Source organism: Mycetomoellerius zeteki, unplaced genomic scaffold, assembly GCF_001594055.1.
Source record: "Mycetomoellerius zeteki isolate Tzet28-1 unplaced genomic scaffold, Tzet1.0 scaffold1541, whole genome shotgun sequence".
Taxonomy (NCBI): domain Eukaryota; kingdom Metazoa; phylum Arthropoda; class Insecta; order Hymenoptera; family Formicidae; genus Mycetomoellerius; species Mycetomoellerius zeteki.
This window is the reverse complement of record NW_017256491.1, coordinates 1018-20161: the sequence shown is the minus strand read 5'-3', so window position 1 is coordinate 20161 and position 19144 is coordinate 1018. Positions and strand designations below refer to the sequence as shown.

The window sequence follows — 19144 nt, the reverse complement described above, 5'->3', positions numbered from 1 at the left end:
TCGTTAAAAAGTAAAAACTGTTTGATTTACGTTTAATGCAATTTTAGAGGTGTTCACTTTATTATTATATTTTTACAATTTCCATATTATTATAAATTATTATAAATTATAAATATTTTTTAATTATTATAAATTATAAATATTTTTTAAATTATTGTTATAATTACTCCTTATATTTTCTGTTTTTGAAGGTTACGCTTCAAGAAAGGACCATTTAATTCAGAAGTATGGTTATATTTTACAAATTGTAACACAAATCAAATCTACATTTGGTACATTTCTAAATCTACAAATCTACATTTATGGTACATTTCCTTGTCGAACATATTCTCATTGCCAAGGCAAGGAACCTTCTACGCTTACGAAGTAGTCAGCTAATTCATCTCGGGCATCTTTGACAGTTTTTGAAGGATTGTTTGATCCCAATCAACCAACAGAACGTAAATCACATGGTATTTCTTTGTGCAGAAGTACTCCATTTTCATCTATATATTCATGAAGTCCCGTTACAACATATCTTCTTTCATGTTGTGGAATATCCTCTGCACCTCTTTGTAGAAAATTATGGAGAACTATTGTTGCCATAACTATTTCTTCGCAAGTTTCTACAGATGCAATTATTTCCTTCCGTAAAATTCTCCACCGTTGTACTAAAATACCAAACGCATTTTCGATAGTTCGTCTCGCTCTGGAGAGTCTATAATTAAAAATGTTTTTTTTTTCCCTAAGTCATTGCCTGGGTATGGTCGCATAATATGCTTGTCAAGGGGAAATGCTTGATCTGCTACTATAAAGTAATTAAATTTAATATTTGATTCAGGAAGATTGCATGGTTCTGGAATTTTCAAAGTGCGATCTTGTAAGGCTTTACCAAACGCACATTCCTTGAATATGACAGAATCGTGATTAGAACCAGCTGCTCCAATGTCAACAAATGTAAATCGATAATATGCATCACATATGGCCATTAACACGATGCTGAAAGACTTCTTATAATTGAAGAATTCAGTTCCAGAGTGCTTCGGAGCCATAATGTTGATGTGTTTACCATCAATAGCTCCAAAGCAATTTGGCATATTCCATCGATGATAAAATTCATGAGCGATGTTCTTCCAGTCATCAACACCTGGACGTTTTAATACACGTGGCTGCAGAACATCCCATAAGATTTTACACGTTTCTTTAATGATAACATGTGCTGTTGATTTTCCGATACGAAAATTCCTTGCAATTTCCTGCATTGTACAGCCCTCGGCTAAGTAGCTATGAACAAAAAAGAATATATAAAAGTGATTTCATTGTTTTCATAATACAATCAAATTAAAATATACTTTATTATATATGTATGACTTACTGCAATGTTAATATCAGTCGATGTGAAGGTGACAATGTAAAAGGATTTCTTCGAGTGTCCTTCTGCAGTTTATGTCCCACTGATTGAAGTAACTCATTGAACTGGCTCGGAGAACACCGTGTAAATTTAAAAAACTGTTCATAATCGTATTCAAGATTCAGCATATTAGTTAAAGAAAAGAAATGACCGTTTTCATGTCTTTTTCGATTCATTGGTCGAACAGCATATCTCCGTGTTTTCCTTCTTCTTTGTCTATTTTGAAGTAATAAATGTGCTACACAGCTACTTGATAATAAAAGTAATCCAAATGTCAATATTAATATTTTACGTCGCCGATTCATTTTGCTGATTCAGTTTGCGGTTATGTTTCTTTACGTATGCGCAGGCGCAGTTTGAGTTTCGAGGGAAGCATAAACCAGTACTTAAGATTAAGTTAGGACTAATTTTAAGATTAAGATTAATGCCGAAGCATAAACCAGGCTTTGCTGGAAACGCAATAGACACAAGCAAGAGGCACAGACAACAGGGAATAACGAGCCGTCCAATCAGAGCTCTGGGATATAATATCGAACTTATACCCCAAAGCTCTGATTGGATGGCTCGTTATTTCCTGTTGCCTGTGTCTATTGCCTGTGTCTATTGTGTTTCCAGCTTTAACGTCCGCAACGCTCGCGAGATCATTCATCTTCATTGTAATCGAATGTCAAACAAGGATTAAATGATGCACGCGAGCGTTGCGAACGTTAAGGTAGCGTTCAAAAACATCACCTGAGTTTATCCTTGTTTAACAACAAGAATAAGACGATACGACACTTGCGCCGCGAGGTGACTGCAGTGTGATTGGTCGGAGAAGCGTGGAAGGGCTATGCCAGGCTCTGATTAGTCGCTTGACTTATTTTGTGTGAAAAGTAACGGACTCGAAAGAATCTTGCAAGAACCGTTCTCTCGGACGGACGACATTGTAACACGAGCGAAATAAAGTTAGTTATCTCGTAAAGAAGACATGTGTGTGCCCCATCTAAAGTCTTCCTGATACTCAAATCAAACAAGAAGTGATGGAGGATCCTTTACACCTCAAAGCTTTTTTTTAAGTGTGTGACCACGTTGAATGTAAGTACATTAAAATAATTTTAACGAGAGGTTCGGTGCTTATATAGATACGCTTGTCACGTTTCCGTCCAAAGACGCCATTAATCCATTTTCTTGAACGTTGTAACGTTGGAAATTTGCATGCGAACATTTCGCAGAAATTCAGGCCAATAGGCAGTACAGAGATATTCGTGCTTTGTAAAGCATCAATTGTCGATTGAGCATATATAGAATTTAATCAGTTCAGCTGTTATTGAGATCTGATAATCTCAATCTGCTGCAACTCGCCGGCTCGCGTAAAGTAGCCACGGCAGTGTCTCTCGTCATGTCTTAGCGCCGAGACACTACCGTGTCCCCAGATATTTATGCATTATTATTTACTGCCTATTGTTTACTTGAATTTTTGCGAATTTTTCGAAGTAACTTCAAAATTATTTGTATAGAAATTTCCACGATACATATACACGATACATACGATATGTTTAAGAAAGCGTTGCACAAATTAATGGCACATCTTGGCAAAAATGTTGCAAAACCAATTATATTAAACAATTTAATGACTTTTCTTTATTAGATACCGGCAAGACATAAAATAAGCAACCAAGCAAGCGTCAATTAATATTCTCCACATTAATATTCTTTTATATATTATTATCAATAATGTATAAAAGAAAATTCTACCATGGCTGATGAAAAAATTCGAGAATTATTAAGAGGTTTAAAGCTGGAAAATCTCATCGAAAACTTCGAAAGTAAGTTTTGCTTTAGTCTCACTGTTTGTCATGTTTTGTCATGCTTGTGTACACATAAAGATATTATTTTGTATTTAAGAAAAGTGATTTGTCGAACAGTGTTACTGACTGTAGAAAAATATGGTCATTTGCATAAACTGCAGAAAAATTTGATCATTTTGCTACATAACTATTATAAGCCAAATTACTTTTTTGTTGTTTCGTTCTGTGCAGTTGGATAGAAAAAACATTCTTAATAAATTTATTTTTTAAAAGACGATGAGTAAAACAGGTCAATTTTGATTCAAGAAATGCAACCTTTCTCATGTATGCTTTTTTATATTCTCAAACATGCAAATTTTCTACTTTAAGTGAATTATATATTTTATACATGCTATACTTAATATATGATAAAAGTTATGTTCTAATTCTTCAACTTTTTAGAAAACATGATTACTGAGGACACGTTAGAACATTTATCGGAATCTCTTATATCCGAATTAATACCAATTATTGGTCAAAGAGTAATATTTTTATCTTATTGGAAAAAACATTATAATGTTAAAAGTATACATCAAAGTATAGAAGACTCGCCATCACAAAAGAGAATGGTATCTCTCTGCTTTTCTCAAATTTTTTTTCAATAAAGTTATAATTAGGGATGCAACTGATAATGGGGTTTGCCGGATATTGAATTTTATCCACCAAAACCGAATAAGCCAGATAATCGGATTTAATCAAAAAATTGCAAGATTGAAGAATTGAAAAATTGAAAATCTAATTATTTTTTTACATAAAAAAGAGAATTTTTTAATGTAAATTATTATAAGTATGCTATACAAAAATTTAATAAGTAAAATTTATTAAACGGTTTTTCAATATTTTATAATTAAAGAATTAAGGTATAAAAAATTATTTCAATTTAATTTTTAAATTATACTACATTATATATGTTAATTAATAATTGAAATTTTTGAAATTGAAAATAATTAATAATTGAATTAATAAAGAGTACTTTTTGTTAGATTGGTCAGATATACAGAGTATGTCCGGAAAATCGAGGCCAATACTTCGGGAAGTGATTCGGAAGTCAAAAAGGAGGGAAAAAAGCTATATAAACATAGGTCCGGAAATAAGTCGTTTCCGAATTATAACCACTTTTATGTTAAAAAAGTGAAATTTATTTTTCATAATAAATTATAATTGTAAGGAAATAAATTATGATTGTAATTATGAAAAATAAATTTCAATTTTTTAACATAAAAATGGTAAAAGTTATAATTCGGAAATGACTTATTTCCGTACTTATGTTTATATAGCTTTTTTCCTCCTTTTTGGCTTCCAAATCACTTCCCGAAGTATTGGCCTCGATTTTCCGGACACCCTGTATAATATAATTAAATACATAATCAGATAATAAGATACTTAAAAAAATTAAATCTTAAATATTATTATTTGCACATCTTAAGTGTGGAAAACGACTTTTTCACATTTGGCCTGATAATCGAACTATCCAGCAGCCGGATAACCGGATTAAAGAAACGGTCAGATAAGTCGGATAATTGCTGAATATCCGTTGCATTTCTGCTTATAATATATATTTAAAAAGAACTAGACAATATTTTCAACTTTTATAAATTTTTTAAGCAATTATAAATTTTATTTATATTTTAAAAACTAATCTTTTTAATAATAGAAATTAAGAGAAGAAGAAGGAGAAAAAATGGAGACATCATTCGATTTGTCTACATTTAGTGAGGAGAAAGAAAATTTTTCTTATAAAGACGATTTTAAAGAATTTATGGTACCCTTAAAGAATCTACTTTTAAAATACAAAATGGGCAATCATATTTTAACTTATTACAAAAGAGAAAATGAATTGCAAGAAAATTTTAGAAATAAACTGTGTGATATTGTAATTAGTGACCTTGAGGATAAAAATGTGAAGTATGTTTTTATAAATACATTCTATCTTATTTTTGTTAATACTGTTTTGTTATACTTTTTACATTTATATTGTATAAGCATATAATACGTATACAGAGTACTCCAGAACACTGATTTGTATGAATTTAGTACTATTTTCATGTGCAGGATTAAACTGAGCCGAAAAATTCTCTACCATTTTGCAATTTTCGGAATAGTTATATCTAATGAGCTGAATATCTAAAATTGACGCACAAGACAATTTTAAGATAGCTTCAAAAGTTTTTTAAGAAACATCTTTAAAATATGTCATAAAGAACTATGATAAATATCTATAAAGTTGCCTCATTAATTTTATCCGTTTATTCGGTAATCTTTAGAAAAAAAAGATTAACATATGTTCGATATGTATAGCAAAATGTTAGAGGATTTTTCCACACAGTTTAGTTCACTTTATCTGCACAAAAATAGTCTCAAATATTCTGAGACACTGTGTATGTGTATATGTGTATATGTGTATATATATGTATATTTTTATATAGATTAACAAACGATTTGGCTGAATATGTTTCAAAAATGATCGTTTCTACTTTTCCTACTGAAGTAACAACGACATATTACGTTCCACCTGTATCCAAAAAAGATTCCATTAGAAAAAAACCGATAATTGCGCGCGGTAAATTAATGAATATGTGGCGAAATAGATGTACTCTATATAAAAGATTTGAAGCAAAAATTAAAAAAGAAGAAGATAAAAAAGATGATGGTACGTTTATTTATATATAAAATATAAACGTATTTATAATTAAAATATAAGTATACAGAGCAGGGTATCTAAAACAGACCATTTGAATAACACAGCTTTAGAGAAAATGCCTAAAATAAAAGTTGTTTGGTATCCACGGGGGCATTATATGATGGTGAACATTTTTTCCCAAAAAGAGATGCTTTGGAGATTTGAAGATCAATTTCGTTTCTTTAAATAACATTATGATTGTTTTTACATAATATTATTCTTCTATTTAGCATATAAAATTATTAAGATAAAAGTAAAAAAGATATAGAAAAATCAATAATCTATGAGATATTTTATATTTTATTTTAGCACAATAATATTAACATAAAATATTAAATATCTCGTAAATTATTGATTTTTCGATACCTTTATCTTAATATTTTTATATATAGGAAGAGGAATCATATTATGTAAAACAATTTATATAATTCCACTTAAAGAAATGAAGTTACATCTTCAAATTTTCTAAGCGCTTCCACTTGGGAAAAAAGGTTCACCATTACATAATGCCGCGCGGCCCTCAATACCGAACAACTTTTACTTTTTTTTTTTTAACAACTTATGACACTTAGGATTGTTTACTAATATAATTTATAAAAATAATAAAAATATAACTCATTTTGTATATACAGCTCCGCAAGAAGTAGATCGAAAAGTACAAGAAAGTATAAAATGGTTAGATGAGAATGTAGCTCCATGGGAGTTAGTTCTCCAGCATTGGCTGCTTACTTTTGATATTAGACGAAAAGACCTTAATAATTTCGAAGAAAAAAGTCTGAATACTGTCTTTAATAAATGGTCTGTGTTAAAACATCCACAAGGATATCAATTAATTGTCCAAGATTTTAATACAATGGATTTAAGTAAAGTGAGTTTGAATGTAAATATATGGATGAATTTTGTGGATATGATCATAACACATACAAGTTATGCAAAACATGACGATGTAAATGTAATGCTAGACAAGTTGAAACAAGAGGATATTTCAATCGGTAATTTTTTCTCATTTGTAATATTTGTAATATGTAATTATGATACAGTATTGGTACATTAGATACTTTATATAATAATTAATATTATTTTTAAAATCATGAAATATATATGTTACTTAATAACTAATATAATAAACAAATACAATTATCTTGAAACATTGGTAACCTACGCAGTAGGTAATAGTCAAGTCATTAAAATTGGCGTAGGTACGGAATATAATAATCGAGGGAATAGACAGAATAAAGGCTTAATTACAAAATCTTGATTTTTATAAAAATAAAAATAACTTCCTACTTTTTTATTTATACAACAAATGGGAACAATATTAAATGTACATTTACTTAATGTATTTGAGAAGTTGTAATATTTCTTTATTATGTTATAATATTTCTTTGTTATGATGATTATGTCAATATTAAAAAAATTATTTACAATAAAAGAATGCATTTAGTCCCTTTTCCCGAAAGAAAAGGTTATGAATTATAGAAATGTTTGTTATTATTCACATTTTTTTAGAAGAAATACAAAATAAATATGGGATACACTTTATTTTTACATTTGTATAAAATAAATTGAAATAATATGTTCAATCATCTGATGAGCTTTCGTGAGAAGATCTTTTAACATAAACATATTGTATAGTAAACATATTATTGTCATATCACTTTCGTTCAGTCTCTGGTAAAAATCTCATTAAATTGATATAATCTATACTTAAAGATTATATCTTTTTCCATAGATTACATCATTTTCCCTACCACAGGACAATCGAAACACATTCATATTTAACTAATGTAAGTAACATCGATTTCTTGTTTATTGCGCTAATCTCCGAAAAAAGGGCCCAAGTCGAATTGTGCCTTTATTCCGCCCATCTTCTCAATTATTATATTTTATTAATAATAATTTAAAAAAATAAATGTTAGAAGATGAAAAGTAATCATATAAATGAATATATTAAAAAATAAATTTATTTTCTTAGATACAAAAGTGGCTATAGGTCTTACGTTACTTCCACATTTATTTCCGCCAAAAGGATTAAAGAAATATAAAGGGAGATGTTACAAACCTTCGATTGCTAATGCTAAAATGAGCCTGATAAGACATGCAAATGTTAGCAGAGTTTAAAATAAATTTAAGTTTTATAAAAATTAAATTTCGACGTATGAAATTATTTTACTTACATCATTTCTTATTTTGTACTTCTAGATTCCCGGAGATATGACTCTTATTAAAGAAGAAGCACGAAAACATGCTGAGATGTTAAAAATAACATTGCAACCGTATATAATTATTGTAGGATCCCTTTATGAAGTTAAAGAAACTTATGTTCAAGTGGATGACATTTTGTATAAAACAAATAGTACTCTGGAGGCAATCGATGTATGCTTTAAAACATTTCATGTTTTTCAAGTAAATTATCCTATAATGAGTGAACATCTTTGGATGTTAATTCAGAAAGGTATTTATAATTTTACTACAAAATGGGATTACGTAATTCCTGGCATAGAACATATACTAAATAAATTATCCAAATCTTTTGAAAAGAATTCTGAAATTATTATCGTTTAAAACAAACATTTTGAAGTGCTCATTATAAAAAATAATATGTCTTATGAAACACACAATGTCTTATGAAACATACAATAAGATATAATAAGAAATTTTGTTCTACGCCAAAAAGCTATTCATACATACTGGTTTATTCTATAATTTTTTACAATGATTTTGTGTTTTTTCTGCGAACATACATTTGGATCTATGGATATTTTGATGTTACATATAAAACTAAAACACAAGATGCTTATGAATTCTACAGTAAAATGTAATTTCAAGGATTGCATAAGTGAATATAATAATGTTTATTCTTTGCGGAAACATTTTTTAAATACACATGAAGTATCTCTACAGAATATTTCGATAGAAGAAAAAATACCATTAACAAATAATTTGGTCTCTTTAAATATACCAAAATACAATGTCGAATATCAAGATAACCTTCCACTTTTTAATAGTAACATGTTATTAGATGCAATTGATGATATAGGTGAAATTAATACTGAATATTTAAAAAATATCGTTCATGAACATTGCACTCGTTTTGTAATTAAATTGTATGCTACTAGAAGTTTGAATAGAAAAGTTATTCATGAAATTATAAATGATATAAACATAAATTACATTTATGTGTTTTTAGATGTTTTATCTAAGAAATTTAAAGATGTGAACGATATAGATATTTATTTAAATATTATAAAAAATGGCTTTCAACCATTTAAATCAGAATATAAAACATTACAGTATTTACAAAAAAGGAATTGTTTGTTTTTACCAAAATTAGTGAGTATAAATTCTAATTTATCATTTCGTAAAATAAAGAAAATATATCAATCGTATCTACAACATCGCAAATTAAGCATAGTGCCCTTAAAGTTAGTATTGCAAAAATTTTTGGAACTTCCTGATGTATATCAAACAATATTATCATACATTGATAAGAGCAAAGAAAGTGAATCTTTAATTTCTATTTTCCAAACTGAGTTTTGGAGATTTATTGAAAAGAATGCAAATGGTAAAATTATCTTACCACTTGTGCTCTATTTTGACGATTTGGAAATAAACAATCCTTTAGGTTCTTGTAAAAATAAGAATAAGATAGGTGCAGTCTATTGTGCTATTGCTGGTTTACCAAATAAGTTCTCTAGTTTGTTGGAAAATATCTTTGTAGTGCAATTGCATAGTTATCAGGATCATAAAGTTTTTGGAAACAAAAAAATTTTTAGTCATGTAATTAATCAAATTAATAATCTTTATACTGAAGGGATTTTCATTAACGTAAACGGAGAAACAAAACAAATTTACTTTATTTTGTCTCAAATAATAGGTGATAATTTAGGACTTAATACGATTCTCGGCTTTACCAAAAGTTTCAATTCTTCTCATTGTTGTCGTATATGTTACATTTCCAAAAATGAAATGCATGGGACTATGATTGAAAACAGTAATTTATTAAGAAATGTTGAAAACTATAACAAGCATTCTATCGAGAAAAGTCATGGAATTGTAGAAGTCTGTATTTTCAATAATGTTACAAATTTCCATGTAACTAAAAATATATCAGTAGATCCTATGCATGATTTGCTCGAGGGTATTTGTAGATACGACATTGGTAAAATTTTATATGACCTTATATGTAAGAAGAAAGCATTTTCTGTAGAGACACTTAATGACAGAATTAAACATTTTTCTCATTGTTCATTTGATATAAATATTCCTATTATAAAATTAGAATCCATAATAAACAAAATGATTATTTTATCAGCATCAGAAATGCATTATTTAGTTTTAAATCTTGGTCTATTTTTGGGCGATTTAGTTCCTACTGATAGTTCAGTATGGAAACTGTATGTGATGTTACGTAAAATAGTTATTATTTCTTTCTTAGATTCTATTACTGACGATATTCTACAGTCATTTGCAATATTAACATCCCAATATTTAGAATTATATTCGAAGACTTTTAAATGTTCTTTTAAAGTAAAACACCATTATTTAATACATTATGAAAAAATCATGCGTACATTCGGCCCTTTAAAGAATTTTTCTACAATGAGATTTGAAGCAAAGCATAAACAAATAAAAGAATATAGTAAAGTTACTACTTTTAGAGTATGTCCTGCATATTCTCTATTATTAAAGCATCAAATGCAACTATGTTATAGATTTATTTGTAACGAAGGGTTTTCAATACGACTTTCGAAGGGACCATTTATTTCAAAATTACATTTTGTAAGTGATTATGATAATTTTAAATTATTGTTACCAACAAATTTTGATGATTGTAATTGCGTTTCTTGGGTAAGATTGTATGGGACATGTTATGAAGTCAATAATTTCATAAATACTCAAACATATAGTTTTCCTGCTTTTGGAAAAATTAAGTACATTATAATTGATAAATTTAAAAATATTTTTTTTTTGTATTATAAGTTCATCAAAATATGTTACTATGAAAACTATGGAGCATTTAATGTAAAAGAAAATAAGAAATGGGGATTTATTGCTCAAAATAATCTCATAGATTACAAAGTTTATAATGCTCACGTTATGTCAGATAATAAATGTTATGTTTCTTCTCCTTTATAACTATTATACATCAAAAGCGCACAAAAGATCTTAAAATTCAAATAAAAATACATAAGTATTACGGTTTTTATACAAATATACAACATAGTACTTTTTTCCTCTTACTAATTCTTTTGTTTTTTAATATTGTTCACGATCGCGATACTCACTGGTTATGTTATAGTTGTCTATACAAAAGATGGTTGTATTATGATTGTCTATATAAAATTGTTTTATAAGAGGATTTATAAGAGTTTTATAAAAATAAAAGTCCTTTACCATTAAGTCCTTTAACATAAAAGTCCTTTACCATTTTGCAATAGTTAACAAGATATTAATTACTAAAAATCGCTGAATATTGATTTTCAATACTTTTTTACTCAAATACCATCTACTTTACAGAAAAACTGCTAGAGATAAAAATTGTTTATTTTCTTCTCATAGTTATAAGAATTTTTTCAGAATTTTTTGATACCGTATTTTCTCATGTTGATAAAAATAAGAAAATGCAATATTAAAAAGTTGATAAAAAATTCTGAAAAAATTCTTAGAGTTTTATGAGAAGAAAATAAATGATTTTTGTCTGTTGCAGTTTTTCTGTAAAGTTGATAGTATTTGAGTAAAAAATTATTGAAAACCAATATTCAGCGATTTTCAGTATTTAATATCTTGTAAACATCACGATCCAATATGATCGAAACGACTAGTCAGAAGCCTTAAGGAAATTGCTCGTTAATTAAAAATATTTTTTGTAAGAAAGACATTATTTCCTAAAATTGTACATTACTTTTTATGATTAGCAATATATTTATTGATCTATATAAGCGAATTTTTTATAAATAAGAAAAATTTTTATAATTTAAACAAGAATTCAGGTCTTCATTAGACCAATCATTTGTTTCATTAAGAATATTTTTTCTTGAAATTGATGAAATAATTTTTCAGATTAATAATATATTTATTTAAAAAAAAAACAAATTAATTCGACTGTAAGTAAAAAATTCTTTTAATTTCAAAAAACCATTATTGTAATTTGACCAATTATATACCTCATTAAAAAGTTTTTTCTTTAAATTCAAAATAGAGTTTTTAAGAGTAATACTGTATTCATTCTAGTAAACAAATAAATTTATTTATAACAAATAATTTCTTTTCTCGTTAAAAAATATCATCTTTTTATTAAAATAATGATTTACACTAACGAAAAAAATTTTTATTCAAATTTAACATAGAATTTGTAAGTTTCTCAATGTATTTATTGCAATACACTAATAAATTTATTTATAACTAACAATTTCTTTTTTCATTTACAAAAATCATTTTTCCATTACACCAATTATTTACTCTAACGAAAAATATGTTTTTTCAAATTAAAGACAGAGTTTGCAGATTTATTAATGTATTTATTGCAGTAAACAACTAAATGTGTTTCTAACTAACAAATTCTTTTCTCATTAAAAAAAACTGTTTATTTATTAAACCAATTATTTTTTTTTTTTTAACAAATTTTTCTTCAAATTTAGGTCAGACATTTTAAGATTAACAATACATGTTTTATTGTTAAGGCATACATTTATTTATAAATAATAAAATTGTTTTTCTTTTAAAAAAACCTTCTTTCCGTTTCATTAAATATTCATTTTGTCACAGAACATTTTCTTTTGTATTAACATACACAATTACCGAAATAAATATTTTTTGTTTTTAAATTAATTTAATTTATTTTTAAATAGAAAAAAACATTTTAATTTTAATGAAATTATTTATTTCACTGAAACGAATATTTCTTCACGTAAAAGAAATATTTCTTTGAAATTCATATTTCAACTTCTGCAATAAATAAAGGTTTTCTTCAATTAGATAAACACTTTTTATATTTAATTAAAAATTCTTTCTTTTACAAATAAATTTTTTCTTGTTTTTAAATTATTTTCTTTTAACTTACATAACGTTCGATACAAGATTTAAAGAAATAATATCTTTGCTCGTATTTAAAAAAATTATTCTTTTTAATCAAAGAAAATTTTTTTGAATTAAAGATATTTTTTTCTCAGTGTGCTTACGAGAGATGGTCCGGTAATTAATCGGATTTCTCGTGAGCAGGTAGATTCAATTAAACTGAGCTGAATCATTTTTGCTATGTAATGATCACTAAACAGATAATTACTTATTTTTTTTTTTAAAGCTAATCCAATCGATGTCGTCTTTTAGCCACTCGTATATCAGTGAACCACATTGATGATATTTGTTGAAAAGCGGTTGAACAGAAGAATTGTTTGCAAAGCTTTAAGGAAAAACCAAATAAGTTTAACTTTTACTAATGATGATAAGAAATTGAGTGACGGACAAATGCAAAATCGAGATTAATTTGCAGAAAGCACCTTCTTTTTTATTAATTAAAAAGTATATACCTTCTATGGTATTAGTGACGGTATTGTCGACAATTGGAATCACTGACGTTGTTTGAGCAGCTAGAATAAAAAATTACATATGAACATTTTTCTTTCATCAGTAAAATGTAGATATTACTTAAACAAGCATTTGAAGACAAACGCGAGTTAGTAAAGCAGTTGCTGTTTTTTACGCGAAAATTGTATTCTTTACAGTACCGTGACGAAGAAATTTTAACTTTTACAAGATAAATCTAAGTGCAAGTATCTCTTTGCACTACTAGACTCAAAAGTTAAAAATGTTAACAGTTGCTGGATAAATAAAGCTGGGAGCACAGACTTTTGCATTTCGTACAACGCATAATATATAAGAAAATGAATCCCTCATTTTCTTCCATTGCATCAAATAAAAAACTATGGTTGATTTTCTTATACTTTATGTATCATTCGCTATGCAAAAGTCTATGCTCCCGACTTAAAGCAATATTCAGTCATTGATAATAGAAACTACTTTAAAACAAATATTAGAAAAATATCATCTCTTTACCTCTCTGCAGATTACGATCGCGTCTACGTGGTCTACCGCGGCCACGTGAGGATATTCCACGTCTTCTTCCAACATCATGGTTTGCTAGCAATGCTGAATCGTCAGTAACCGTTGTTTCTAATGCTATCAATTGATTTTAAGAGGTTAATTAAAAATGAAGTGTGCAATGATATGAAAACTGATTGTGCACCACATTATATAAATTTTTAGATACACACCGGAACACAAATTCCTAGCCATCCGAAGTTGCGCGCGTATCGGAGTAGATGTAAGAATTAGAGAAATGAGTAGGAGGCATGAAAAGAAATGAGAAGGCACGAAGAGGCGTGCAATTAACTTTGGATGGATAGGCATTTATGTTCCCGTGTGTACAAAATATATTTTCTGGTGAAAGTTTTAAAAAAGATTGAAATTAGGAGGAATCAAAAATAGCCATATCATCCACAAAGACTTCCAAATTACGTCATGAAAATCTGTACCTACCTAATGGTTCATCTCTAGCGATCGTACGTATAGGATGTATTGTATCAGCCTGTTGGATTTCATAATGTACTACAGGCGCAGGCTGCTCCACTGTGAATGATAAATAGAACAATTTAAAAAAATAATAGACTATATGGTAAATTAAAAGTGCTAAACGAAAAATGGAACAAATATACATAATAGAACGTAGAAAAATATTATATATACTCGTATATATTTAATATTCTTCTAATTCTGTTATGTTCAATTTTCGTTTAATACTTTTAATCTTGATAATGAAGTTGCCTCTTGACAGTTACGTTGTATCATTTTTTACAAATCGGATTATAGGAAATTTGAGAATAATACCATTGCAGCGTGAAACTTTGCGAAAAATTAAGTAATAAAAGTGTAAGATATATATTTGTTTTTCAGTAAAGTAGTTTTTTAAGTATAAATGTTTAAAATTTGACTAATCATAAAGGTTAGTTAAAAAGTCGTCTGTCCGTGATAATGTACAAGTGACAATGTTTTATTTAGTATCTAATACTATCGCATGCACTCCATATGGAAGTGCAGACAGATGACTTTTTAACCGCTTATAATTAGTTAAATTTTAAACGTTTACACTAAAAAAAAAAACAACTTTATGGAAAAAAAGATTAGACTTTTATTATTTAATTTTACATAAAATTTCACAACAATACTACCCTGGAATTTCGGGACACACTGTACAATGATTTGTAAAAAATGCAACAACGTAAGTATCAAGATACATGTAGAATGTAGACATATATACAATTAACAATCCGAATTCACTAGGGCGCATAATGAAAAATAACAATGATAAAATTTAAATATTAAAATACAAGATACCTGTATAAGCATCAAACAAATGTCCGTCCGCCATTTCTTCTGCCATTTCAAAATTGTCCTGTAAATCTGTAACATAAACGACATTGTTTCTGTTTCTTTCATTCATAAAATCTATATTGCGACTTTAAATTATGATAAATATATAATATTTAAAATATAATGTAGTATTTCGAAACGAACCAATATTCTCTTCGGGTAACTGTGTTGCATTACTCAACGCTAAAAGGAATTCCTTCAACGAATATCTACAATAATATAAAACATATGTGTTTATAAAATAAGAGATTGTACAGTTTAATACACATATAAAAGCAGTAGGCTTATTTCCTCGTTGCAAGATTGCTTAAATGACACAAGATATAAATTACCTTCCTAAGTTTAATAGAAACTGTGCCTCCGCAATATGTGTTTCACGAACCATGTTATAACGAACTCGTACTCTTTTTACCCTACGCCCTTGCAATAGTCTTGCCATATTTATTTCTTGATCGGTGATCAATTCTCTTAGATTATCTAAAAGTCATGTAAAAATATAATATGGTGTCAGTGAACGCGCGCGCGAAAGTGGTAATAATAATAAGTAATACATACGGAGAAAAATCCAAATATTCGGATGAATTCCACCAAGTTTTCGAAAAATTACAAAATGGAAACTCTCGACCAAATTATTCGTCCGTATGGATGTACCAAACACAGAGACTTTATCTTTTAAAGGGAACCAAATACGTCTCAAGTAAGCAGTAAATTGTAATACAACGGGATACTCCACTGACACCGCGTCGGCTTCATCTTGAATGATTTGTAATCCTTGCTCAAACATATCAGCCGGAGCCAACGGTAAGGCCATGGTAAGTTTTAAAACTTTATTTGGAGCTGCTGTTAAACCTAAAGCTTTCCAGCGTCTTAATACAGCCTATACAAAAAGTAATACAAAATATAAACTAACAAATAAGTGAATTGGAGAAAGCTTTCAAGATTAAATGTATGTGTATGTGTGCGTCTTGCTATCATAGAAATTTTATACGTTATACAAAACTGTACCTGATTAAAATGGAACCAACAGCCGGTTAATCGTGAGTTCGGAAAGACTTCTCTTGCAATCGTCATTGCTGCGCGTTCGTAATCGCTCATGACCGATTGTATTTTTTGCAATGCATTTGGATTCAGTTCCTTTACTTTCCGCCAAATTGCGGAATACACACCCATCGTGCGTTTTTCACATAACACAAAAAGAACAGCTATACCCTGAAAAATAAGTAGAAGTAATCAAATTCAATCTCTGAAGAAACTGAGTTTAAAAAATTCACGTTTCATCAAAAGTATGATAGTTGCGAGGATGGAAACTTTAAGTCTAATGCCTAAATTCTAAGCAGAATCGTAAGACTCGTAACATATTTTTGTAAGACTTGTAATGGTACATACGCATAAAATTAGAATACTAATCATAAGTTTTACGAGAACATATTATGAGTCCTACGATTCTGCTTAGAATTAACTCATAAGGCTGGATCGTTCTAACTTTCCATAAACTCCAGTTCACTCTTTTGCTCTTACTTATTAACCTTTTGTTTATCTGTTAGATGAGCATTACACACTTTATCCGAAGATGGAACAACCAGTCCTTAATGTAATAGTATTTAATTGTATATTTTATGGACAAGTAAGAAAATTGAGACATATTGAATATGTGTACCATCTTTTGCTTACCGTATCCATATGCCGTACGTGAATGGTGTACAATTGCGCGAAGGGAGGCACTTTGGGAACCACCTGCATAAAAAAATGTATATTTTTTTTCATGTTTTGTGTTATTGCTTACAGTGATAGGAGAAAAGACCACTGTAATATATTGTAATATCTTTATCTCATAAAATTATAAAAATTGACGACTTGAAGTATTTTTCCCAAAAAATTGTTTCTTAACTCAATTTTTATTTTCAGAACCGATTCTCTTCTTTATATTAGATTTAAAATTATTTTATTTTTTAATTTTTTCTCAAATTTTTTGCTTAAGACTGCAACAGATGTTCAAGTAAACATTTGTGGACAAAATTAAAAAATAAATTTAAATAAGATAGAGAAGGATCTGTTCTGAATATCAAAATTGAATTAAGAAAGAACTAATTGTGCAAAAGTTTTTTTATTTTCAAGTTTTTTTTTCATTTCTCCACTACTTTCTAAGAAAAAACTTGACAATATTACTCTTTATATCGCGCGCTCACTATATATGTGAAATTATTTCAAATCTCAATTTTTACTCACCGAAAATGTTCCGTCCATAAAAATTTCTGTAGCATCCACCAAAGCCTGTAGCAGAGCATCACTAGTAAATATTATCGCTTTATAACCGTCATCTGATGTAACTGTGTCCTTGAAAATATGTTGAATAGGTTGATAGTTTATTAGTGCCACATCAAGTTCGGCAATAGTTTGCGGCGTTTCCGGCCTTTGACGCAATTGTTCTCTAGTAAGAGTATTTCTTATAACCGAATAAGTAAATCCTATAGCCGCTATTGGATTTCTGTAAAGATAAAAGCAAACATAAATAAAAATTTATATACACATGTGCTAACAGCTTAAATATAATGTATTGCAAAATGTTAATGATCGTTCCTAATCAGATCAATCTATCTTATATATTCTGTTTATTGAGTTTTTATTATTATAACAGAATAATGTTGCAACAACATATTAAATTGTACATCGCAAAATATTCATATTGTTTGTGCAACAATACACACTTTCAACTCGATGATTTGAAACGTCGACTTACCTTCGGCATACTGTATCAAATATTTCTTTTGGTTTCATGACTGTTTCTCGACACATTTGCAGCATCTCTTGCTTCATTTGGAATTCCTGCAATACCATGTCGTTTGCCGAATGATTGTGTTGTGACTTCAAAGTATATGTCCCATCAGGATTTCGTAATAATTTCGCATAGCATTCTAAACTTCGTCGCGACGAGCACCGATAAAGTCCTTCGCTTCGCTTGTCCATATGATAAGTGTATCCATCATATACAAATACGCTCGTACCGGCATGTTTTCCCGGTAATTGCTGCATAGCTGTAGTGCGTCGGAAAACTATACAGGCGGAAACTAAAAAAGAAGAAGGCTTCTTCATAAAGCCATTTCTATAAGCCATCTCAAAAATTTTCTATCTATCTATCGTGAAAGCTTCAAGTTTTTCCCTACAAAATTGTTTTTCAAAAATATTCATACTTTTTCTTCTTGAGTTACTCGTGAGTCAAGTAAAAAGGAGCATTGTAACTTGGATTGCTTTAACTCTGTTAAAAATCAACGTACCGCAATTAAAGGAACAGATTTTTAAAACTGAAACTTTACTCTATCGAATGGTATAATTACCAATTCTCATTAAACAATAGAATATATATAAATTTGACCTAAAAATACGACATTATTTTCCTTGTAACCATTGAAAGGGTTAGAAGGACAGTAGTCATATTATTGGCTCAAATTTATATATATTCTGCATTTTAAAAAATTAACAATTATGCCATTCGAGCAAAGTTTCAGCTTTAAGAATCTATTCTTTTTATTGCGGTATGATGATTTTTAACAGTTATGAGCAATCTAAGTCACAACTTTCTTTTTTTTTAACTCGCGAATAACTTAAGAGGAAAAAAGTTATAAGCCATCTCAAAAATTTTCTATCTATCTATCGTGAAAACTTCAAGCTTTCACGATAGGTAGGCGAACATTGTCACAAATTTTTTTTAGCATAAACACCCACAAAATGAGAAAAAATGTTTCCATCTTCTTCAGTTCGTAGTTTTCTAAAGGTAAAAATTACTAAGCTCGCAGAAATCCAAAAAAATGTGGTAATCTTCCC

At 28.6% G+C, this 19144-nt stretch overlaps 4 protein-coding genes across 5 annotated transcripts; 1 reads left to right on the top strand and 3 right to left on the bottom strand.

Moving 5' to 3' along the window:
• Nucleotides 1-317: 317 nt before the first annotated feature.
• LOC108720640 (putative nuclease HARBI1) lies at nucleotides 318-1647 on the bottom strand. 2 transcript variants are annotated; one of them, XM_018444764.1, is made up of 3 exons: nucleotides 1355-1647; nucleotides 872-1263; nucleotides 318-697 (listed from the first exon to the last, which is right to left on the bottom strand). In XM_018444764.1, the coding sequence occupies exons 1-3, from the start codon at nucleotides 1564-1566 to the stop codon at nucleotides 651-653; spliced, it is 651 nt and encodes a 216-aa protein (XP_018300266.1). In that variant the 5' UTR covers nucleotides 1567-1647; the 3' UTR covers nucleotides 318-650. The 2 variants fall into 2 exon arrangements, with proteins under 2 accessions (XP_018300266.1, XP_018300265.1); XM_018444763.1 differs by having other exon boundaries at nucleotides 318-1263.
• Nucleotides 1648-10195: 8548 nt separating this feature from the next.
• Nucleotides 10196-10623, top strand: LOC108720639 (uncharacterized). Its single transcript, XM_018444762.1, has 3 exons — nucleotides 10196-10293; nucleotides 10450-10558; nucleotides 10612-10623. The coding sequence occupies exons 1-3, from the start codon at nucleotides 10196-10198 to the stop codon at nucleotides 10621-10623; spliced, it is 219 nt and encodes a 72-aa protein (XP_018300264.1).
• A 3305-nt stretch (nucleotides 10624-13928) lies between these two features.
• LOC108720638 (uncharacterized) lies at nucleotides 13929-16565 on the bottom strand. Its single transcript, XM_018444761.1, has 7 exons — nucleotides 16331-16565; nucleotides 15977-16202; nucleotides 15658-15802; nucleotides 15470-15534; nucleotides 15290-15355; nucleotides 14435-14524; nucleotides 13929-14074 (listed from the first exon to the last, which is right to left on the bottom strand). The coding sequence occupies exons 1-7, from the start codon at nucleotides 16493-16495 to the stop codon at nucleotides 13929-13931; spliced, it is 903 nt and encodes a 300-aa protein (XP_018300263.1). The 5' UTR covers nucleotides 16496-16565.
• A 291-nt stretch (nucleotides 16566-16856) lies between these two features.
• On the bottom strand, nucleotides 16857-18355 carry LOC108720641 (uncharacterized). Its single transcript, XM_018444765.1, has 3 exons — nucleotides 18063-18355; nucleotides 17552-17810; nucleotides 16857-17059 (listed from the first exon to the last, which is right to left on the bottom strand). Exons 1-3 carry the CDS (start codon nucleotides 18353-18355, stop codon nucleotides 16940-16942), a joined length of 672 nt encoding a protein of 223 aa, XP_018300267.1. The 3' UTR covers nucleotides 16857-16939.
• Between the last annotated feature and the right edge of the window lie 789 nt (nucleotides 18356-19144).